The following is a 25486-nucleotide window of genomic DNA, read 5'->3' on the forward strand; positions in this document are numbered from 1 at the left end:
AGGGTGTTTTTCCATGGAATTTTACTGTTTATGATGGCAGTCCCTGAGATTTCAAAAGGCTTGGCCAGGGTGATGAACATCTGCAGTCCCACGCTCATAAGCGTGGTGCAGACATATGCTATGTTTTCACAGAAGCCTAAACCAGCCTAAGACTAAGTGGCTGAGGAAAACCGTTGCTTGTCTTTTTGCTGGGCTGATTATCTGCTAGTTTAGTGAGCTGGGCTGGCTTATGGAAGGACCTGCTGATTGCCAAAGGTAGCACGAGATAATGTTAATAAGGTGTGTCTAGGAGTGGAGAGGAATTGGCATGGTTGGAAGGAGTGGAGGAAGATCTCCATCACTGCATTGCCTCTCTGAGAACCATATCCTTGGAGTTCTGGAGAGGCAGCCCCTATTCACTACTATTAACTATTAAGATTGTTAACTTTGTTGTGACAAAGGAAGAGAGTAGTACCAGCATCCTTCATGAATGTGTTTTAAATCTGTTCACGGGAAGAGCCACAGAAAAGTTACACGATATTTGTCCTTTTGTGTACTTTACTAAATTATTCAGTTTTCCTGGTAAGAGTGGACTATGTGTGCTTAGATTGCTGGTGTTTGCAAGGGGCGGGAAGGGGGATTGCTGTAGTATGCCATTAAAGCTGTACTGGAGTGAGTGGTATATTCCTTGACTTTGTTTCCAGTTTTTCACAAATGAGTAACTTGATAGCTTTTAAGACACCAAAAGGTGGTTGGACCATGTTCTATCAGTTCTTCAGGCTCCTTTGGAAGGACCTTGAATTTGACTTTTTCACATCACAAATAAATATCCTGGCCACTGAGGTTTTTGTTCCAACAACAGGTGAAGGAGGGCAGAGGTAGTTCATAGAATTCACGAAACAGGTTGCAGCATTGTTAACACAGAGTCTGAAAATTCAGTAGTTGGGTGTACTCCAGAGGCCAGTGCATTGGCCTGTGCCACAGCGCATCTATAGCTCTGGGACTTAAATATTGGTTTGTACAGAGATCAATGGTGCAATTGGATGACTACCAACATTTGGTTGTACCATCCTTTATTATTATAAAACGATATTCCAACTGTTGTTAATTGTGGCATTAGTGATGATATGCAAACAGTATCAAAGCTAACACAACAGCAGAAACAATTGTATAAACACAAACCACACTGGCTCGTTTACGCACTCGTTGATGAGTTGCTGCAGAACTGCCACCTTTCTGTCACATGGCAGCAGAAGAGAAGTCATACCTCCGTGCACTGCCTGGCGGGGGGTGGGGGAGAGTTCCCACACAGGTGATGTGGGGGCAAGCATCATCAATCTGGGGTGCTCTCTGGACCAGGATCTACATGTGTAGCTTCTCTGCCTTGGGCACACAGTGAAGACAGGGTCTTCTTCTCTTTTTGCTGATTTTGTCTGGTTCTGCAAAGGTCTTCAAGGTTTTGGAATGAACTTCCCCAGACTTGATCTACCACAGATTGGGCTTCTGTCAGTGGTCTTGGCATCCCATGGGCCCTTCAGTCAGTTCCTCATTTGTCTTGCCATGATTTTACCCTGGCATTGTTGGTGCTGGCTCTGGTGGAACCTGCCTGCCTGCTGTGGGTTTCACCTTACAGCTCAGTTAGTTTCTTCTTATGTTACACCCCTCTTCTTAAAGCTACGCTTTACATGCTTGTCACTGGTAGATTTCATGAGGACTCTTCCACAGCATCTGTATGTATATACGTATATACAGTAACTGGAGATCCCCAAATGGGAGACTGGATCTGTGTCTCTTTTGCGACAGGACTGCAGCCCTGGGAGGAAAAAAAAGTTCCCCCTTGCAGCTGCAGATAGATGCTGGTTTTGATATTAGCTGCATCAAAGCTGAGTTTGTGCGGTTTTAAAGCAGTGACTGAAAAGCATTACTTTAAAACTTCACCAATCTTATGCGCAAACAGAGCTTTGGGTGTTTTCTGCACTGACAGGAGCTTGGGGTTTTTTGGGTTGGTTTTTTTGTTTTTTTTTTTTTGTTTGTTTTTTTTTTTTTTTTTTTGTTAAGGTCTTAACCGTTTGCATTTAGCTTAGCTCTATTGTTTCTTCAGTCACTGACTTCTACTATTAGCTTTGCTGATAATGTTGCTGCTATTTGACTTTTCTATCAGCCATGCTTTTTTGGTAGCTTTCCAGATGACTGAAATCTTGCATCTTTATTGAGAAAATGTGCAAATAGGTTTACAAAACATATACATTCCTTTGGTGAGGAAAACATGAATAGTGCTTTCCTTACCTGTCAACAACAACAAGAGAAGCCCAACCCAAAAAACAAACATGCTTCTTCCTGAGAGAATTAGGGATCCTTAGCTGCAAAGCTTTTATTTTGTGAGGTTGTTTTAAGTGGGATTAAGAACAGATGTTGGGTAGCTTTGGGATAATGAATTGTTTAGTAGGGAATATATTAATATTAAATTCTAGTATCAAGAGAAATGGCAATATTGTTTCTGGAGCTATTCTCTGGTTCATGTTACAATAATGTTCACTCTAACAGCACTAAGAATAAAATATATAATTATGACCACATTTCTTCACATTACTTTTTCAGTATGTGGAGCCCTGTGACTGTTGAGAGCTTGAGACTTAGCTAATTTATGCAGGTTCTTAGAGTGAACTGTAACTTTGATAACGTGGTTCAGGCTGTATTTGTAAGAGCGAAACAAGTTAATGAAACAAGGTAAAAGTAAACTACATCCTACCTTCTCAAGTATGTACAATTCTAGACATATTTTTGCTGTTTCCCTGTAATGGGCAAAATGTTAGGGAAAGGAGCTTTTAATGGGTGTTCAGTGAAAGTCCAGAATTTTTCCTGGTTTTGAGTGAAAGAAGTTATTCACTTGAGAAGATCATTTTCAGTTTCGCAATTCATCTTGGCTTCCTTACCCTGCAGGCTGGATTAGGTGATGAGCTTCTTCCTCTGGCCTCTGTTCTGTTGCTCTTTTTTTTGCTATCTTGATTTCATGTTCCCTGTACTTATGTTCCTGTTTGCTTACATGATTCAGGTATTGTGTTTTTGTGTATTTTACTTGTGTCTGTCTGTAAGTTTCCATTAATGTGCTAACAGCTAAAAGCTGTTAATAAAGGTAGGTGGTTTATACCATGCCATTTTGAAAGTACACTAAGCCAAAGGAGTTTTCCAAATTTAGATAAGGAATTTTTTAAAGTTTTCAAAGTTTATCTCGCTTTTAATTAACTCCTTCCAAATAACTATGCTGGGACAAAATGGTTTTGAAATTTTAGCAAGAGGAAGAAGTACAGAAGCCTGAATTTTGGCAGGGAAGCTGACTTGCCCTGTGTGCCTGTCTTTCTTCATTAGCTTGGCAAGAGGAAATGCTTTCATGATCGGAGGCAAAGCTTAAAACTCTCAGAAACTAAAATGCATCATTATCTCAGTTTAAATCTTTCATTGAGTGATGACTTTCAACTTCTATGTTGGGGGTGCGTGTGTGTGAGGCAGATGGGGGGTTACCCATGTGATGTCCTGTTACCCCTCTGATGTCCTACTCCATCTTCATGTGCTTACTGTAGAAAGCTACTTGTAAGTAAAAGTAATGCCACCCCTGCAACAAGGAGTGGTTATAGCTGTATTTTCAGCAAGTTTAATTTGGACAACAGGAAAAAAATAGATACTACAAGATACCCCTTCACATATGGGTAAAATTAAAGTTTCTTTTGCAATAGAAGAGGAGTTGTTGACAATATTTGACATACAATGAGCCTGATAAATAGGTTACATATCACCTACATCTCAACTTGTGAGCTTTGGAAAATGAGTATGGCTATTACCAGCATTATTAAGATCTGCTGTTTAGTAGAAGAGGGGTGACAGTGTTTCTTCCTTGATGTAAAACTTTGTCTTGAAATTCACTGTCACAGTCCTGGCATTTTTTGTTGAGCCATGCCTATACTGTCTCATAGGTACAGAAATGGAAAATATTGAGATGAGCTACTTGAATCTTGTGATTGAGTTGTGATTGTGATTTCAGGGCCTATGGGCAGGCTAGAGTCCTATCTCTTGCTGGAGAACCCAGTCCTGTCATGGGGATATTCCACCCTGCAGTGGAGGCTGCAGAGTGTGTTGATGCTAAGGCTCCTCTCCTTCCCACCCTCTAGACTCAGGGCCTGAACTTGTGACACATTTATCTTCCATGCCTCCTTGAAGGGCAAAAAAGAGAAGTGCCTCTAGTTGGTAGAAAGTGAGGGAAAAGTTTGGTGCGTTTCCACCAACCCTTTTCCTCCTCCCTGCAGGATGAGGAGGCCAAGTTCACTCCAGCTCCAGGAGAAGTCAGGAGAGGTCAGAGGAAGGAAGCAGGAGAGCAAGACTAGTGGCTAGTGCAAGTGCAGTTGTAGCAAGGGCTCTTTATGACTTTTTGTATCCTTTAGTAGTATATATTTTTAGGGTTCCCGTGCCACTGCAGTAGTGATGTTTCATTCCTGCTGAAGTCAAAGCAATCTGATTTTATTTGCTAACATTAAATGGTTTAAAAAGAGGTTTTCCATAACTGTTCTGCGTAGTTATGATGTTTTTCTTATCTTTGTCCTTCTCTTCTGTGTTGAGTCACACTTGTTCTGTCCTGACTGAGCTTTCTCTGGTCTGCATGAGTTTTTATGTTGCTTTGTAGGATCTTACTGACTTCAGAGGACTGTGCATGAATTTGCCAATTACCATCAGCCAGGCATTTTACAGAAATTGCTTTGCTAAATAGAACGGCCCGTTGAACCTTGCTTGTGCTTTGAAACGTTAGAACAGTGGATGTGGAGATTAGGAAATAATGTTTTATTTAAGGGTCTGAGCTTTAACCTCATGTCAACATTCATCCTCTGGCTGTCTACAGCCAGGCTACCATAAACTAAATAGCCATTATAGGACGTCTCTCAGATATATCTGTTCTCAGTGTGCTTAAACTGATGTCCTAGCTGCAGTTACGGAAGAAACAGTAACAAATATGTATAAAGCACACTCATAATTTTCTAAAGCGTTTTGTCTTCACTGCTGTGTTACACTGTATCCTGGTTTTCATTGCATAAACTTACAGAAGTGAAAGACTATTAAAGTTTACACTGAATTTTCTTGGAACAAATTTGAAACATTTTCTTGACCCAGTGATTATAAAGAAAGCATTAAGATTTAAAAAGAAAACCAAATCTTCATAATAGTGTATGAAAGGTCTGTGATAATTGTGTGCTGCTGTGGTGATTACTTTATACAGGGCTCTGCGAGTTTGGACTAGCACTGACAAGTTTAGACTTGTAACTCTTGGGATAGGCAGAATTTCCCATGCAGAATTTAGTCATTTTTCCAAATTCTGCTGGAGCAATCCTCCATGGGGTGGATGGAGTCTGAGCTGATCCTGTTCACCTAATGCTTCCAGAAAGCTGGCATGAGTCAATGTACAGTTAGTTTAGTTGAATTTGTGGATTTTCTTGTTGAGCAATGTGCGCAGTGATCAGAAAAGACAAAGTCCTAAATGAATCCTGTGAGGAGACCAATAACAGTCAGAGCTGATAGTGGATGAACTGCTCCCACAGATACATAGACCAGCTACAGACATCCATTTCTCAGTGCGCTACACCAGCTAGCTGAGGGCCATGCCTTCATCATCCTCGATTCTTTTCCCGTGCTCCTCTGTGGTCCCACTTCCTTGAACAAAGACTCTGCTCCACCTTCCTCCATTTTGCCTTTTAAGTCCTATACCCACTCTTCTTCAAGCAGCAGGTCTTGGGCACCTGTTTTGATGCTGAGAGGCAGACAAAAACAGTGGAAGCCGTGTCCTCATGCAGCGAGTTCCTCTGCAGACTGGTTACCACAAATCATGTATCTGAAGTGTATTGTGCACATAAATGAATGGTAATTTCAGTGGAGAACCTGTAATAGTCTATATTTGAGGGTCGAGCTCTTAGCAGAGAAGTAAAAAGTAGTTTTTGTTGCTTGTCTTGGAGAGGATGTCGTATCTCAGAAAAATATTTTGATATTGATGGTAATGATTTACATTGCCTCTCTAGTCAATTAATGTGTATATATAGTATCTTATATGAGACCATTTCAAAACTGAGAATAGATCTTATCACAAATCACAATTTATCTCCTGTTTTACTTGCAAAAGACTTAGTAAAGTACTTCAGCTCCAAAATACAAAGCAAAATCTGATATGAAGAAAAAAGTCTTCCCCCCCCCCCCTATTGTTAAGCCTCTGCATGAAAGCAAGACATGAGTGAGTAGATGTGTAGGAGGTAATTCCTCCAGCAGTCACTCATTTGTTCCAAATATATACCAAAAAATACTGGGCAGTCTGGTGTTTAAATAATTCAAATCATAGTTACTTTTGGGGAAGAATTTTTTCTAAAATCAAACAAAGTTTTTGTTCAGAAAGTCTTAGATCTGTATCGTGTTGTCTCTATTGCACCTTTCTTACCAATCTTCAAAAATAATCTTCAGTATCATTTAAATTGGAAGATGAGTTACTGTTGTAATTTAAATGATTATTCCAAAAAGCAAGTGCAAAGGAAGTGATTTGTTTAATACACTAACTAGGTTTTCTGTAGTAACTTAACTATTACTTAAGGCTCTGGCAGTCATGTAACGACAGATCTGAATTGGACAGCAGAAGCTGCTATCGGTACCACTTGTCTAAACTGCCTTCTGGCCTGCTGCCCGAGACAGGAACGTCTCATCCACCTGTGAAGCAGTTGTGGAATGCTGTAGAACTGAGCATCTTCATGTAGCCTGAATTGTTGGCTGGTGGCGTTTGCTTCATGAGTGGATGAGACATCCCTGCATTGTTAGGTATCAGCATCTCCTGGAGAAGTAAGGTGAATAGCAGAGAACAAAAGTGTGTCTAAGCATCCAGCTCTCTGTGTCTGACCCCTATATTAGCTATTTTAATAAGGCAAGGGACAGTTACTGAACATACCTTGATATGCTGTAGGAAAAAGCTTATTTAAAACACTTGAAAGGTGTTACTGGTAAGACTGGGATGGAAACTCGTTATGGCTTGACTCCACAAAAGTCAGGGTAATGCAGTCTTGAGGCATGTTGCTTGTCATGACTGGTAAAGTTAAACTTGGGATCTCCTTATTCTGAGAATCTGATTCTTTTGTATAACTCACCTATATAGCAGAACTGTGCTGGGGAGTAATTCTCTTAAGGTGTTTTTTGTTATAGAAGATACAGAAATCTGGTTTTAGGGGGTTTTGAGGATCTTTGTAGAAGAGCACAGGAAGTTAAAATTTCATGTGATTTGATTATTTAGGTATGTTGCAGCTATAATGATTGCTTACATGGATAGGGTAATACATTTAGCTGTCTTAAATGCAGTGTATGCACTAGTTAAAAATCATTGCTTGTCCTTGTGTTTGATTATGTTTTTTTCTTTCTTTGTTTTTCTCTTTCTCCTTCTATTTTTGCCTGTACTCCTCGGCTACATTATCACTATCACATGGTGTTTCCCTGCACATGCTTCTCAATTTCACTCATGATCTTTCTCCTTTGCATATGCCTCACTGTTACTTGGCTTCCCTGCCTACTGGGACATGTTGGCAAGCCATCTGGGTTTCCTTTATTCCTCGCTTCTCTGAGTGTCTTGCCTGATGGTGGCTGTCAGCAAGGTCCAGACCCAGTAGTGCCATTGCAGTCTGTGGTGGCTTTTGCTTATCCTTGTATATTGATAGAGATTTGGTTTCTTATTAGTGTCTCTGTTAGGCTTCCAGGCTGCCTGCAGCACAGAGTCTAGACACCATTCTGAAGAACAGCTAACGTGTTTAATTGGTTTTTCATAAGCCGATAACAGCCCACAGACCAGAAGTTGGGAACAGTTTTATTTTACCTCTTGACTGCAGGGAAGGCAAGATTCCCCTGCATGTTTGGGGAAGCTCAGTTTGGAGAGTTTGTGGTGAATTTTATGAAGTCACACTTCAGTAGAAATCTCAGATTTTTATTTCTACCCATGTCAAGTTTGTAATGTGCTTTACTTGCAGACATAAACATTGCCTTTGGCAAGAAAGTTCTTTCTTGGCTTGAGTTGTAGCAGGTACAAGCAATTTGATCTTTTTTTTAAACCCAAGAAAATTCTCTTAGTAGGCATGTTTGCCTTTCTATAATCCTACCAGTGTTTAGGCTGTACTGTTCATAGGGGACCTTTTTTGTAGGTGGGAATACTGTGGGTGTCAGCTTAAAACACTCCGGTGCACTCTCTCTATGTTCTCTTAAGCAGCAAAATGTGGAGGAGTACGTGACTGTTCTTTGTGACATGCTAATTTGCAGATTTCCCCCAGTGTAATTGTAGAAAGACGCTGAATTTGGTTGTATTCAGTGCTGTCTTACCATAGCAAAAGTCTGTGAAAAATCAGAATTTGTCTCTAGCAAACTTTTCTGTCTGCAGGGGATGAACACTGTTCATCCTGTCTTTAATTATCTTTATACAAGATCATGTGCAGGATGCAGAGATAACAGTGCAAAGTGGTTAACTAAATCATACTTAAATAAAAAAACTATTCCATTATTAATTTTAATAATGATGTTGTCACTTGAATGTTAGAAGTTTTAATTTTAAGATACTGTCACTGTCCACAAGTGACTGATATGTAATATTCTCTGGCATCTAAAATCATGTGCAGGATGCAGAGATAACCGTGCAAAGTGGTTAACTAAATCATACTTAAATAAAAAAAGCTATTCCATTATTAATTTTAATAATGATGTTGTCACTTGAATGTTAGAAGTTGTTAATTTTAAGATAGTCACTGTCCACAAGTGACTGATATGTAATATTCTCTGGCATCTAAAATCACAAAGAAAATTATATCACTTCTAATATGCGATCAAAAAATGTTGCATTTTGTATGTCTATGATGATCAACATGAAACTAGCTGAACAGAATCTCTTGTGGGGGATTTGATAATTTTTTTTTTTTAAAAGCAACAAGTTTTCAGAAATAAGAGGAAATAAGAGCTAAAAAAACAGATGCTGCTTCAAATGTGGATGTGGTGTTACTACTTCAGTCTGTTATTGGCAAATACATGGTGACTTCAACTTTACTCTTATGAAGAGGGCACCTGATACTTGCAACCCATTTGGTACATTTCTCATGTCTCTATTACCTCCATTGCTTGGCATTCTCCATCATGACAAGTTGTAATTCTATATATATATTAAAGGTATGTTACTTAGGTAAGAAATATTTGTATGTGGTTCTGTACACATATGTGTAGCTTCAGATCCTCTATCTGCATCTACCTACTACTTCTATTTAAAATAAAACACCTAGGCCCCTTATTTTTACACCTTATATTTCCCATGTGTACCTTCACCAGATGTTTCCTTGTCATGTGTATACTTTCCAAATGATAGTTGTTTTAATTCTTTTTCATATCTACTGCTTTCCTGTTCTAAGTATCACTATAAATTAATTTGGGTTTTTTTGTAATATCTGTGTTAATCAGTTTCTGCCTAGTAACGTATGCCAAATTTTTAGCCTTTTTAATTGTTCCCACTTATGCTGTTCTTTCTTTTAGCATCAATGAATAATATGATGTTATTTAGATTTTGATATTTATTTTGATGGGGGAAATAATAATTTCCCCCATCAAGGGAAGAACAGAAAAAAAGATGATCAAAGTTAGAAATGGGAAATCTGTGTTATTTAAGGCAGAAACAAAGACAGGTTATTTTGGAGAAAAAAAAAAAAAGTAAGTGCCAATATGTAAACTTAAGGAATCAAATGATGATGCTGCATCAGGTGCTCTTTATCTTCCCATAGTACAAAGGGATGATTGCAGGCAGTAAGAATGGGAAATATTTTTTTTTTTTTTTAAATAGTTTAAATTTTAAAAAGCTAGTTACAAACCTACCAGTACTCTCATAGCGGCTGAGGACCCTGCGCTGTTTGTCAGGTTTAATACTGTTAATCTGTTGCATTTGTGACTTCTGCATTTTTCAGATTGGCGGATTGCTTATAGTAAGATTGCCAGAGCTAGACAGTTGTTATGAATAATATTTGGGCATCCCCTATTTTTTAGTAGGGAGAAGAGCACTGGACCTTAATTTGTGGTAGGGTTTCTTGTAACTTTCTCATAGCGGTAAGAGAGGGGAGAAGGAGGATTTAAAGTGGGTGTTCTCGCCTTGAACTCATTGAGCAGAAACTTTTTTTTCTGATGAAAAGCTGAATCCAGTTTTGTTTTTATCAGGTTCCACACTGGAAAGGAAAGGTAATTGCATGGAAGTTATGTTTAGATTTTTGTAAAGTATCTGGTCTAATAGTAAATGATGGCAAAACCTGACTTGGGATTAGTTTTACATGACAGTTCCTGGCCTTCCAAAGTAATTGTCTCGTTGCTGTGACACTCATGTGAGCTGAAATAGGCTATGTCCTGAGACTGGGCTGATTTTATTGTTTTTCTTTAATGTACAAGAAGTGAAAAATCAACCGTAGGGTGATGTGTGTGTCTGTGAAAGGAAACTATTAACTATCTAATCAAGGATATAAGAGCCTGATCTTTCTTTCTACCATTGAAAAGCACTGCCCAACTTTTGAAGGGCTTGCTTGCCTGCGTCTGAGGTGCAGACAGAAGGAATCGCTCTTGACAGAACTGATCTTTATGACTGTGTAGCCTGTGCATTCAGTCTTTGTAAAGAAAGTTGGAGCATGCTTATACTACACCAGAAAAATTTGTTTGTGCCTGTGATTTGGACAGCTTTTCTGTTTGGCTGATATGTGCCAACACTTTCCTTCAAACTGCATCTGTCTCCCTGTATCCCAAAATATTAGAAAGGTGCTGACTGCTGAGGTTTCAGTCCTGTATTTACCATAATATGGAGAACCTCAATGTCCATCTCCTCTTTTTTTCCCACTCCTCATTTTTGACTGTGAGGTGTTAGAGGAGTTTTCCACTTTTGACTTCAAAGACTCTTACTTTCTTCTAAAGTTTAATGTTTCTGCTCTGTTGATGGGTTGAGGACAATCATTGCAATTATTTGTGTTCTAAGAAGAAGAGTGAGAAGGGAAGCAAACACCTTGGCTTTTTGGCTTTTCCATGCTTTTTCCTTGAGCAGAAAAAACACAGTAAAGGTTTATCACAACCACACAGAGAAACTGTGATTTCTGTGAGCACATGCAGGATTTAAATCTAACATATGCTTTTTGGCTTTGTTACAGTTTTGTCATCAAATACCTTACCTTAATTTCACTCTTTCTCTCTCTTTTTTTTTTTTTTTTTGTTTACATTAGTGATAGCAGGACATAATGAACTAGAACAAACTATGTTTCTTTTTTTTTTTTTTTTTGTAAACTGGTTGAACATGAAAGGGAAGGAGTTACATTACTTAGTTTTCCAGGCTTTCAGGTAAGTTTAGTGGTCCTGAAAGTATTAGTGCTAGTCTGCCAGAGTGTTTCCAGTCTTGTCTTTTTTCAGTTTGTCTTCCCTTTATGTGACTAATCACCATTTGAGTCAGTAGTCCTGCTGAATCTGATCAGTAGGCGCTGCTGTTGCTGTTCCTGTTCTGCATCCAGACAGCCTTGGTAGCTGAAAGGATGTAATTTTATTTATAATACTGTGTTATATAGGAACTCTATTCTTATGGGGGAGTGTGTTGCTATGCTAAAACCGGAAAGATGATGCTTGTCCTTGAGAACTTTTTATAGGTAAATTGTAAGACAAAAGAGGGAGCAGATGAGTGTTAGTGATAACATCAGGCAGTGCAGAAAGGAAAGTCGTATAGCGATGGCAGTAGTTCTAACATGCCTAACAAAAGAGTCTGATCATTGCCACGCTGATTTTTTTTAATTCCCCATAAACTGGACGGTAGAGAAGTTTGAAGGAGGCAATTAGAAAGAAAACAGTGAATGTGTTCATATTTTGGGGGGACCTTCCAAGCGTGATGTGTACTTGGGGTATGTTTCTAACCCTGTTGTGCCGAGGGGATGCTGGGCACTGGCTTCCAGGGCTCTCAGGCTCACCTAAGTGTCACTTGTAAAGTGACATTTGTACACAGAATATATATGTGCTGGGCTTCCCTTTAAAGTCTTAAATTAGGTGGACTTTACTTTCAGTGTACAGATAAATACTGTTTGATTGTAGTGAAGGCAGTAGACTGAGTTTTAAGCTCCCTCTGGTGGCTATATAGTACAGTTTAAAATTTACCTGTTGCACTTGTCTGTTCTGCTTAGTTTTGAGTCTAAGTGCATAATGTATTATCAAATTATTGTGATTTTAAAAATTAATACAGGAATATGATCTGCTGTGTGCCTTTGCAAAGTGCCAAAGGTCTTCTATAATGAGATTTTAGAGAAGTAGAGAGTTAAAATAATGTAAAGTTAGAGGTCTCTTCTAGTTATTGTAAGCATAAGGGGGTATTTCCCATAAAACTTTAATTCCGTCTTTTTTTAATGGTGCCATAATTTGCTGCTGATGTCCCTGAAAGTGCCCTTAAGTATTACAGAACACTGAAAATAGGTATGATCTGTATATGACAAACTCAAATATGCTGTGTTAATGCAAAATTAGTTCAGGATCAAGTTGCCCCTATTTGCTCTTCTTGCTCTAAGAATGTGAATATAAATGACCCCAGACTTGCAAAAAGTTATGCTTTGTCATAGGCAAAGGATTCCTTCTAACTTGGCTATAATTAGTGAGGCTTCACGAGACTTAAGCACTGTGAGCTGTGAGGTCAGTACTGTTGAAAGGGCAATGCCACTTCACTCCTTTTCTCCCCTTAGTTGTGCTGGCTGTGGCACTTCTCTGACTTCTTGGTGCTTATTAAAGTAATAAAAGTGTGTTCATTCCCCTTGTGTCATTGTACCTCTCCTCCCCCTCCCCCTTTTTTTTTTTTTGGTGGGCTAGTTGATACAAGGGAGGTGACAAGACCATGCAGGTGAGAGCAAGAAGGGAGTGGGACCTCTCCTTTTGGTAGCAGAGACTTAAAACAAGTCACTTGTCTCAAGAAATTTGATTCTTAGTTCTCACGAAACGTCATTGACCACAGCTATGTGTTTCTTGACTTCAGAGTATTCCCATGTCATTGCACGGCAACAGAGGCCGTAGGTTAAATGCGCTTTAAATGGTAATTGTGCTGAAAAAAGCAGCCTGTGTCACCAGCCGTTATGTCCTGTGCTGTGCCAGCACAGAAGGCCTATGGTGAATCAGGCTTGGGGACAGATCCAGATGAAAATATTCTGCCTTTGGTGGGATGCTCTTTGGTGACCAGTTCCCCAGTCTAGGTGTTTGCAGAAATGCTTGCCCATACAGTGGGAAAAAGATGGGGACTGCTTCTTTGTTTGCTTTGGTTTATTTGTGATAGCACTGACTGAAGTGTGTGTCAAGCTGCGGCTCTGTAGGTCATTCCTGTGTTTTTAGTAACTTGCTCCAAATATTCTGGCATTCAGTACAGCTGGCTGTGCAGCAGTGAATGTAGCTGATGTTCACAGAAGTACTGCCCTTCAGACTGCAGGTGGCATGGGTGGTTGGGAAGAGCTCCTGCTGATGGCTGGCTGCGTGCAGGAGAGTTGAGGGTTTATCGTAGAAGTGTCACGTGCCCCGGTTCAGTGAGGTTGCTTCTTTACAAGTTTAAATTTGTTTAAAAAGTTATTAAAAGTTTGAGTGTCTCTGTTGGGTTGGTGTTCACTGAAGGTTAGTGTCCTGGAACAATTCGGGTACTGCCATGGAGCTTGCTTCTGTGTCAGTTTTTCAGCAGTGTGTAGTGCCCCAAATATCAAAAAGCTTTTCCGTGCACACATCTGTGTGCAGCCTGCTAACGTAGACCCTGAGATGCTGCTCTGAGCACATGGAAGACAGACTTGAACTGAAGGCATGCTGCTGTCTACAAGGGTGCACAACTACTTCTGTACTGCCTCCCGCCCAGAAGGGGGTATGGACAAACACTGTGATTTGTCCCCAGAGCTGGTAAGGTTGAGCTGTCCTGTATACATTGAAATCACTGTCCAGGAAGGTCCTGCCCTGAATTGGCTGTAGCAGAGGAGATTTGTGAAGGTACAGAGCATTTATTCTGCATCCACAAGGCTTTTTGGCAGCTACCTTCCTACTCTTTTTTGCTCCCTTCCCAGGGCATTCATGTCTGCACAGGAAAAGTTGTGGGAGTCAGAAATTTGCTGTATAAGAAGGTGCACAGGTGTTTATTAGGACCCCCTTGATTTGAGGATCAGCAGCCTGCTTTCCTTTGCTTCATTTAGTCAGATTATTGAGGAAATGATTGAGGAGCAGCAGCTTTCATGTGCAGTGTTATCAGCTCACATTTGAATCTTCTGTTGTCTGTGTTTTGTCAAGGATGGATGAATTAAATCAAATTTGATATATTTTATTTACTGAAATATATTTTTCTTAAGTTAAATACCTTGGTCTTTATGCTAAGATCTTTGTGCTTTCATTCCTGAAGCAGTGGGTATAAATCAAAACCAGAAGGTATGTGGCACACACATTCTCCTCAGATTGCCAGGAAGAGGACATTAATTTGGAGTTTGGAAGTTCAGCTAAGTTCAATAACCTACTCTGTCACCTTGACCGAGCTCTGTAGTTTGTACGCAGTCTCTCTACACATGCACGTTCCTTTCTCAAACATGCATCAGTTCAGCTTACGCTGCCCTGTGTAAGAGGGCAGTCTGATACCCATAAGAGTATTTTGTGCCATGTGCTTGTTTAGATAAATCTCAAACAGCAGAAATAGGAGAGTATTAATGGCAAAAGTGGAGAGCAGTGTGGTGGTGTGAACAGCTGATGTTTTCAGCAGGGTTGTTTTTACCTTGTGGGGCAGCAGGGGGGATCTCAGGGTTGCTGTGTGAGGTGATGCTGCAGTGCAGGTGGTTAGCTCTCATCTGTGTTCCGTAGGCCGATATCCCACCTTGCAGTGGTCCAGGTTACCGTGTAGTTTCATGCTTTACCCATAGTTGATTTTCAGGTAGAAGCAGCCATGGAGCTGGCTTTAAGCAGTGGTGGAGCAGCAGGTGCTACCTGAGTGGTTAAGGTGCCCGTGGTGTAAGGGGGTGGGTATGTAAGGGGATGAGTGTAGGCAGCTGGGAAACCGCTGAGGCCACCCCCAAATGAGCAGACCTCTCTCTCAAACTCAAGCCCTCACTTAGTCTTAAAGATGTCAACATTAATGTGAAACACTAGAGGGTAGTATGTTACTGCCGATTTTAGAACATATCCATAATTACGACTTTTTTAATCCCTAGAATTTATTATACAATTCAATCTTTTAAAACAAATGTAGAACTGAAGAAAAAATAGTGCTTTGTTTCTGTGATTGTGAGTGTTTTGCAGCGTTTAGAGGTGTGCAATATTACTTTTGGTTTGAGTAGGAAAAACATTGAGTTGAATTTAGATCTGACTTTTATCTTCAGAAGCGTCGTTAGGAACATAATACTTAGAATTATTCACTCTCTGCCTGATGTCTCAATATTCACACTTATATGCACACAATATTGGTATGTAAGAGGAGGCCATGACTGAGAAAGAACAGGCAGTTTTACCAAGAGATGCTTGGGTTTGATGTTAAACAAGGTAAATATGTGTAAGTTCATGACATTGCCTATGTATATTTGCAACTGGGATCAGTTTTTAGTACTTGGACAACTTTTTTTTTTTCTTTTCTTTCAGGCTCCACCTTCCATGGTCAATAATGAACAGCGCCAACATGCTGAGCACATATTCTTATCATTTAGAAAATCAAAATCACCATTTGCTGTTTGCAAACACATTTTGGGTAAGTTCTAATAAAGGAAGTTAAGCATCTACCTGTTTTTATAACTGGAACTGTGCTGTTGTTCTACAGCTGGGAATATGAACATTAGTTTTTATTTTGATGAGGGGTAGTTTTTGATAGAGGGTGAAGCCTATTGCTGCCCTTTGGTTTTGTTTCTGGCAGTTTTAAAGCTGTAAGGTGCAACTTCACGTAGCTAAGTTCCTAAACTGATTTAATAGATTAAAGTTTCCTCTGCTTATTTGTTAGAGGATTAAGCAGTTTGTAATGCTGTCTAATCTGTGGATCTTGTAGAGCTGCCTGTAGTGTGATTCCATTGTGCTTCCCATCAAATCAATCAGCAATAGAATTTTATATAGCTTTGCCAGGTTTTGCGCTGATGCTGAACATCTCCATGGTGAGAGTTTTTCAGGTTGAATGTTTTATTAAGTTGCGGTTAACAGTCCAACTGTTATGTAAAAAAACCAAAACAAAACAGTTAGAAAAGTTTCTGTCCAGCTGGTAGAAGCAATAGAGTATTGATTCCAAGTTTTGTGGGATTATACCTGTGGAGAAAGGAAAGAGACCGGTAGGTATTGCCTTTTATCAGAAATGTATTGGGTTTTAATGGAAATTATGTAAATGTGGTTGTGTTACAAGTCTTTAAAAACAAATCTGTTTTTACAGGCGCTATAGAGACTTATTAGAGTTTGACAGCTAAGTAATCTGAAAATTGCAGGAGCAGTAAGCATGTAAGATTCCTGCTCAGCACCGCTGTACTGACCAGATGGGAGTGTTGGAGGCAGGCGAGGGGGAAGTTTCAGTGAAAGCTGACTCTGAAACCTGGTGAGGAAAACTTGGAAATTTGTGGAAAAGAACATATGCCAAACCCCCAGGAAGCAACTTTTCTTTCAAAGAATTTGCCAGAATAAACAGAGAAATATTAGAATTATGTTTAAAATATGACTTATTTTCAGAATTCATTCATTCCACAGTATTTTTTTTAACAGTTATTTCTAAATTTACTGGATTAGAGAAGTACAGTTCGTTAATATTGTGATGTCAATATTGCAGGCTTACTCCTGTGTTATTAAATTATACTGTGAGATATAGAGCAGGGTGTGGTTCTTTTCCTACACCCACTCCCCAACCAAAATTTTTTCTACAAATGAGTTTCTTCTGGGTTTAGTATATTATATTAGTACTTCATCTGATCCTGAAGACATTAACCACACTTTTTGCTTTATGGGTCAGCAAAATTGATGCTTTTTATTGTCATATTGATTTTTAGAGAATTCTAGGTGTGCTACAGAACAAACTTAACTTTGTTTGCGGAACATTTTGATCTCTTGTAAGTGGAGTGTTTGGCACTGCTCCGAAGTAAATCATGGAAATTTATGAAATAAATACCTAGCAGTACTGTCTGTGCTAAGGGATGTATCACTGCATCTTGTTCTTAAAGAAGGGAATGCAATTTAGCATTAATAATTAAATATCACCGCAGACATTTTTCTTCTTTTTTCCTTCTGAAATGTGGCTGGCTGGAAGGAATGTGATCTTGGTTTTAACACCTTTTGGATGTCTAGAAATATTAGACACTTAAACTGCTCATGTGCTATCACCATTGAGAAACCAGCATGTTTCCACATGGGTTAGGTTTTTCCTGGCAGTGGCTTCTCCAATAGGCTGTTGTGATGCTGAAACCTGGAACTGAGAGACTTTTCCCAAAACTTTATGCTGCTTGAGTCAGTGTTTGTGCAGTCTGGAGAGAAAGAACAGCTGGTTAACACTTGGGAGCTGAGAAGGGAGAGGTAGAGATTATGAAATAAGGAACTGAAGAGGGAAACAAGGTGTTCATAATGAAGAATAAAAGTGTACTGATGGGATATGTGCAGATAAGGATGGGCAGGAACTGGAGGATCAGAGTAGATGGGTTTAAAAAGAAACAGAAAAAAATGGTCAAGATGAATTGGAATGGAGATGAGGAGAGATAGCAAGGATGTCAATGGTGTTCATGGAAAGAAAAGTGTATAAGTAATATAGGGAGAGCAACAGAGATAAGGGTAAGGAAAAAGGGAACAGCCAATACATACAGTTTCTTTAGAAACCTGGAGTTGAACCCAGGAAGCATGAGGCTCTACGTTCTTCTGGTGTAAGCTTATAGCTCTTAAATGTACTAGCAAAAGTTGTCCTGTCTTTCTTTAGTAACTTCATGTGGAGGATAATGGTGGTCTGACTAGTTATAAGCTTACACTGAGTGCTGGATGTCTGTGCTGTTAATGATTGCAGTTGTGCATCTGTGGTACTTGACGCAAAAGAGAAATTCCATCCCCTTTTTTTTAATAGCGTTCTCTTTTTGTGGGGGCTTTGTACAGTTTGAAAAGCCAAAGACCCAGAAGTTAAAAATGCCAGAATTAAAATTCCCATGTGTGCTAAACGTAAACATTTATCTTTTAATTAAGTGGTTACTTAGTTTTCAAAATTAAGCTAAGTAGATTTAAATGTGGTTTATTTTTATTTAAGCATGTTTACCTGTGTAAGGTTTAGATTTGGAGCCTGATTAAATTACTTAAAACCACTGTAGCAAATTGGCTGCTATCTTGGACATAGAACTTGCATATAAAAAAACTTATTGCAAACTTGTGTGTAAATGATCAGGGGAAAAAAGTTTGTTTTGTAGTCATTTAAAGCCCATCATCTCATGACCAAGGTTTTCTCAAACATACCCAGTTTTTCTAGTCCTGGCAGGTCACCCACCATAGCTCAAACTCCACTTCTTATTTGGGAATTTTATTTCACCATTTCATATTTTATGCTTTTGTCACCTGTGGCTACACCTTTTTTGACCGTTTTTTTTTGTTTTCTAGAGAGCTCAGAATGTTTGAAACTGGCTACTGAGATACTACCTGCTTTTTCTAAGTTAAAATTTGTAAAAGCAAAGGAATAAAAAAAAATTTCTCTGTAGCTTTCTACTGTCATATAAATTAAATTCAAATTCTGGGGTTTCACTTTAAATTATACTTTGTAGTCATGCAAACAGTCACCTTTTTCCTTTTTCTAGTTTCTTTAGTGCATCTATATGCAAAGCAGTCAGATGGGCTAATGATTCCTACGCTTTGGTAGGAAGTTATATTTTGATTACCTCAAGATAAACATGGAAACTTGAACATAATGTAGAAAACCTTAAATACACCAGTCTATAAAACTTTTGCTTTCATAGCTAAACACAAATGTTTTCCCTAGGATGCATCTCTTTACCATCCATAAAATAATTGTAATTTCATGCACTGTTGGTTCCAAAGGCAAGCACCCGAATGATTGAAAAGTCTTCAGTTCTGATGTGCCTGTCAAATTTTTAATATCTTAATGTACTGGGACTAAATGTGTATTGTTGTTGTTCCACAGTTGTGTTAGCATTCTTATTCCTGATCTTTGGCCCAATGTCCATGCGCAGGCAACTTTTCTTCCCTGGCTCTCTGACTCAAATAATATTGGTCAATTTGATAATTGGGTTATTGATATTTTTTTTTTCCCCACCTTTTGAGGTGTAAATTCTTTGTCTGATTTCATATCAACATAATTCCACTAATAATAAATTAAATTGTAGTAAATTCCATTAATTTTTTTCTTAGAAATACATACTAGATAGATGCATGTATGCCTTCTGGTACTCTAATTACCTTTGTTTTTTCCCACAGAAACTAGTAAAGTGGACTATGTCCTTTTTCAAGCTGCTACAGCGATAATGGAAGCAGTTGTAAGAGAATGGATTCTCTTGGAAAAAACTAGCATTGAGTCACTGCGAACATTCCTTCTAACCTATGTCTTACAAAGGCCTAAGTAAGTATAGGAAAAAAAACCCTGAACATGTAGGATTCTGCATAAAGTCTGGGTTATCCTTTTGTTTCCAAGGGTAGTGGTAGAAGACCATTTCAACAATAATTTATTTTCCATTAACACTTAGTTGACTTCTGTAGAGTTGTCAGCTTTCCCTTATGAATTCACACAAAATGTTTGAAAAAGGAATGAGTTAAAAATTCTACTGAGCGTTGATGTTCAAAATTATTTGCAATCATATTTTTGCGATGTTGTTTACAGCCTTCAAAAGTACGTTCGGGAGCAGATTCTATTAGCAGTAGCGGTCATAGTGAAACGGGGATCATTAGACAAATCAATCGACTGCAAAAGCATTTTTCATGAAGTCAGCCAGTTGATCAGCAGCGGTAACCCCACTGTAGTAAGTATTTTCTTTTTTTCTTAAAATATAAGCAATCTGTATCATCACCATAAGTTATATACTTATTGACTATAAAATCTTATATGCTTCTCATCTAAACTTAAAATTAGTAATTAAGTTGGTATCTATTCAAGCAATTTTTTACGAAATCTGAGATTTTTGAGTAAGAATGTTTTGGGACTAGTAATAGTATGTGTAGTTTTTTGGTACACCGTATTTTTTAGGAAATAGGTTCTTCTGAATAGCCACTTTAAGTGCCATGGGGTTGGGTTTTTTTTTTTTTTTTGTTTCTCTGGGTTTCTTTAATAAAACAGCATGATCTAAAATGGATTTTCCATTAGCTGGCAGGTTCTCTACACACTCTGTTCGCCTTCCATCTGTGCAATGCTGCACCCTCCTGTGGCTCAGCTGTCGGAATAGGCTACCCAGCAAGAGGCATAGGCCTCTGCTGTTTTCTGGGAGACGGGTAGGTGGAGAGAAAAGGGTGTGAGGAAGTAAAACGGGGAATGGAAATACAAAACTTACTCTAGATTTAATGTCATACTACTGAGGGTAAGTGTTACCTTCCATACTGAGCTCAAAGTGGAAACAAGGTGTCCAATATCTATCTATGCATTTAGTGAAATTCCGTTTGCTATGCCAGGAGATAAGTTTAGAATAGGTCATAATAGAGGCATGCAACTAGAGATTAAAGAGAGGTGATTTTTCTCCTACCAAATGCAAATCAAAGATTATATAGATTCCATGCTGCAACTTTTAACTGAAGTTTTTCTCAAACAAAACAAACCTTGAGGGAATGGACTCCTAACATTGCCGAGCATTTAGAGCAGCAGTTGTACTATACGTGAGCGGCAAATGTTTAACTCTGAAAATTTGATCAAAATGTGCCAGAAGTAATGCAGCTCATGTCATGGTCCTAAAAATAGTGTGTCACCTCTGAACACGAGTGATATCCCCTCAGGGTATGGAAATCTCAGTTAGACTTCTAAACCTTAATTTCTCCTTCCGCTAAATAACAGTGAACATTTTAGCCTTTTTGGTTGTGCATAATTTGGATAGGAATAGGTATTTGTTTAGAAGAACGATGTTAAGTTCATGCTTTTTTCCAGTGAAAGATAGCCTTGTTATTAAAATGGAGTTACAACTGAGGTTTTCGTTTTTTTGCATGCTGGTGTGTATGCTTATATAGTTTATATGATCTTTCCATAAAGATACAAAAGTGGAGTAAATAGCGACCTGGATGTTAACAGAGAAATTCTCTCTTCACTAACTCTTGCATAATCCAGCTTCTACAGCTGTATTCTGTGCGTGCACTGATATACAGACAGGCTGCACTGCCTGCAGCATACACCGTCTGAGACTGCCTGCTCTAAGTATATCACCCCAGGCTTGCTGTGCAACAGAGCTCATTGCAGAGGAGCTCTGGCTGAGGGAAGGGACAATATTTCACTCTCCTCCAAGTTTCACTTGCTGCCACCGTACAGAGACCAAGTTTGGCTCGGCTTTTGGCTCACCTTTTCATTTCCCTTTATCTACCTTTTAAGAAGGGCATTTAACATGTCTTTATATACTAAAGATGTATTAGCATACCAGAATAGAAAACAATGTACGAGCAAAAAATGACACATGATGCTGCTGGAACATATTTTCTGTAAGGCACAGTATATGTTTGTTAGTCTTTGCCAGCCTGGTTATAAACACGTTCCTGTGTACGTATGAGGTTTTATATTATAAAATAGTTCTCATTCATAAAAAAGTTTTTGTAACCTTCTGAGAGTTTGCTGCAAGAAAAACTCTGGTGCCGGCATAGCTTCATGTGACCCAGGACTTGGCATACACAATAATAAGCAGTAATAAAACTGTGTTAGCACAGTACCTGCCACAGTCGAGCTCTGAGTGGCTTCAGGGCAAACCTCTTGTGCAAATGTATAATAACTTTGGAAGGCTGTATGAGACAATTCATGCAATGAATTAGCCACTTATCTTTTCAAACATGGGTGGGTGTTTTTAGTATTGTCCCTGTAGCATTCAGCCATGCCCGTCAGACCGTGTGGAACCACAGTGCAGCTGCTTTCCTGCCATGTGGAGCCTCAGTGAAGGGTGCTTCAGGGTACAGTATGAAGCTAAAGTGAGCGGCACTGCTTTCAAGATCCAAGATATGCTGTCAGGACAGTGCCAGGCAGTGTCACAGGTGTTTCCGCACTTCACTGGAGACGTGTTTATGTTAGTTATAAAAACAGGCCTCCATCCAAGTCAGGGAGGAGGCTGGGATATAGGTATTGGGAGAGATCAACAGATATTTTCCGGCCCTCTGTGCCTCCCTGACTCCTTCCACTTTAATACATCTTTCCTGTGATGTGCACTTTTGCCTTCAGCCTTGTACTCTCAAGTTTCAGAATTCTGTCATACCTTTGACAGCCAATTCCCTATTGAGTCGCTTTGTCCCTTTTCTATGTTCTTCCCAGACTTCTGCTCCATGTTTCCTCTGACCTACTGCCCACCCATTTGTGTCCTACCTGAGGTTCACTCTAGCAGCCGAGAAATAGCATATGGAGTCTTCAGCAGGTCACTTCATATTTAAAAATGTTTAAAGCTCTCAAACATGGCTTTTAGTTGTTGATCATGGCTTTCTACAGCAGTTTGTAAAGTCCTTTTTAAAAAAGCTAAGTGGTCTCTTGCTTGCTTCCCGTTTGCTTTCTCCTCTCTGCTGGCTCTGAAGTTTACTGGCCCGTCTTTATATTACAAGAATAAAGTAGGTACTTAATCTTTTTCGTTCCCTGCAACCCTCCATCCAGTTCCTGTCAGACATCTGTACTAGTTTTGTGTTTGTTAGGCACACCTGCTCCATGAAATCTTTGGGACTTTTCAGTAACATTGTTAGGTTCAAGTCCTGAAGGTTGCTGTGGTAAGGACAGCAGCGAACGAAGATGGTACTGTGTCTTCTGCATGTATACCTTTGGAGGATTTGGTATGCTTAATACCTTAACTTCTCGAGTATTAGTTAACAGTATCTTTAGAAATGAATGCATTTTGAGGATGGAACTTGAAGGTATGTTGAGTAATGTGGCAAACTGACATGGGAGCAAGACTGATGGAAGAACTGTTGAGAATGAAAAAAAAAAACACAAAAAACAAAAAACAAACAAAAAAACAAACAAACAAAAACAAACAAACAAAAAAAAACAAACAAAAAAACCCAACGAGATTGGAAGGAAGAGAAGGAGAGCAAAAGGGATAAGAGGAAGTGGGCAGGAGATGAAGAAGATGGCTTTACTGCTGAGTAATTCCTTAATAGTGGAACACGGTGTACGTGTTAAGGAAATAACAGGGCACTAAGGAGAGGTAATACTACAGGGATGGAAGGATGTGGGGTTAGAGACAGGGTTTGAAGCTGGGGTATTGGCTCCTGCTGCTGCTTCTCTGCAGTATGGACCTTTATGATTCTCACGCAAGAAACCTCTGTCTGAGAAGGAAAAGCAGACTACAGAGGGTCTGGCTGCCTATTAATTTATAAATGAGTTTAGGTAGTAATCCTCTGGGAGGACAAGGATTAGCTTTGGAGTTCCTGGTTTTGTTTTTCCTGGCTCCTCCTGTAACACAGATACAAGCCATCCTCCTGCTCATGAGGGAGAGTCTGTAATCTCCCTCCAATAGCAATTTCAGGATCTCTTTTCAAAATCTTCATCTCTGGGGGCAGAGCTTCTGGCAGTAGACACGGTATCATGGGCCAATCTTAAAATGCTAAATACATCTTTTCTATCACTGATTTCAAGATTTTTGAGAATTGTATGGGCCAAGTTCTTCTCAACTATAAATGCCTTCAATTTCTTGGCTTTTTCTTTTTGTGTTAGAATATTCTGCTATTGCATAGCTGAAGGATTTCTTTTGTCCTTCATCCTCGCCAGAGGGACAGGAATCCTGGCAGCTAAGGTGACTGATTCCCAGGAGGAGGAACTGGTCTGCATGTAAACAAAATCAGATGGACTTTTGTTTAAAAGTGGACTAAGATATGGGTCACACCTGGATTTATTCCAGAATATGGGGAGTCCAACTGCTGTAGACCAGACACAGGTCTGGGAAGCAACAGAAACTTTTTTTTAATATCTACAATGCATACAGTAGAATGTATTCTAACATAAAGCTCCATATCTGAAGCCTAATTTTCCCTGTATGTCCAAGAAGACTTGTCAAGACTTACTGGAAGAGCCCTGCAATCCTGACAGTTCCTTCTCTCTTAAAAATCTGTAAATCTGTTGGTCTATTTCCCAGTGTTCATGGTTGGGCTAGACAGGAGATTCAGATGCTTCGGGTTACCTAAAACTGCTCAGGAATGTGCTATGGATGGATCTCATGTGAACAGTGGGAAGTATTAATGAGCAGATCTGTAGGCATTCGTCTTCATTGAAATTAATCTATCAATAATAATGGCTATGTAGATAATAGTAACATTTATTTAGCAGTTGTCGTTCTTATTTCTGTTCTTTAAGAGGAATTTTACTTCTGCATCTCTGTCTAGCTGTCGCTGTCTCATGTGGTAGATTAGGAGTTGGAGAGGCTCTTGTGACTTATATTTTGACAAAAGCGTGTATATTACTTTTCCCCCCTCTACCCTCAGTTATATCTCCTGGTCTAATAAAATTATTACCTTGTCCTATGAACCTTACTGCCCTTGAGACATGTTGAGTATAAAAACCAGATGGTAAACCAGGATATTTAAGCTGTTTCCTTCACACTCACAAGTGCTCTATAAAGGCCTAAGTTAGTGTGTTAAAGATTGGTTTGGGAATTTTAGGGATCCAGAAACTACTCCAAATATGAGGTTAAAATTCGGTAATAGAAATGTAAGAGAAGTTTAAAACATAAGTATTTTTTTAGTGGTTGTATTAACCAGGACACCTTTTAAAGTTTTCTGATGTTTCTTTTGAAAGAGAGCCTACTCTGCCAGAGATGCAGTAGAGCAAGACTCTGGCTTAGTTGCTTAATAACTTTATTATTAGAAATTGATAGCTCTCATTATTATTATTTACAACGGAGCTACAGTTACTGGGCTGGAAATTGAGGAGGCATGATGCAGGGAAGAGATGTGTGTCCCCTGTACTATGTAGGGCATCCAGGACTCTTTGTTTCTTCAATTCTGCTGTCTCATGAGATGTACAGACGTGGAGGCCCTCACCTGAAGAGCTCAGAGACTCACTGGGAAGAAAGAAATGATGCCTTTCCATGTGTTATACCTATATTTCTTTTATTACTGTGGTGACACACAAATCAACAAGCTTGAGGGGAAAACCCACTTTAAGAAGCTTATTGACCCTAGCTGCTCAGTCTTTAGTCCCACTTCCTATCAGAGGTACTGCCCTTCTGAATATATACGTTCAGTAATAAACTGGATCTATGCAGGAGTCTACTTAAAAACAACCAGCTTTTTCCCTCCTAACTGTTTTTTGGTTTGATTTGATTTTGGCTTTTTTAGCAGATCTGCTGTGGAGCACAGCCGTGTAACGCAGCTCATTTGGCCTATCTGGCAGTACAGCAGG

At 39.2% G+C, this 25486-nt stretch overlaps 1 protein-coding gene across 1 annotated transcript in view; it reads left to right on the plus strand.

Annotated features, from left to right (window-relative positions):
* XPO4 (exportin 4) overlaps positions 1–25486 on the plus strand; it is a gene marked incomplete at its 5' end in the record, with an annotated part of 76267 nt that overhangs the window by 7946 nt on the left and 42835 nt on the right. Inside the window, 3 exons of the mRNA XM_082495972.1 lie at positions 15634–15739; positions 19414–19555; positions 19814–19952. Of these exons, the coding sequence (XP_082352098.1) occupies positions 15634–15739; positions 19414–19555; positions 19814–19952 (387 nt within the window). The remainder of the gene's footprint in view (positions 1–15633; positions 15740–19413; positions 19556–19813; positions 19953–25486) is intronic.

This window comes from Vanellus vanellus, assembly GCF_965231255.1.
Source record: "Vanellus vanellus genome assembly, chromosome: 1".
NCBI lineage: Eukaryota > Metazoa > Chordata > Aves > Charadriiformes > Charadriidae > Vanellus > Vanellus vanellus.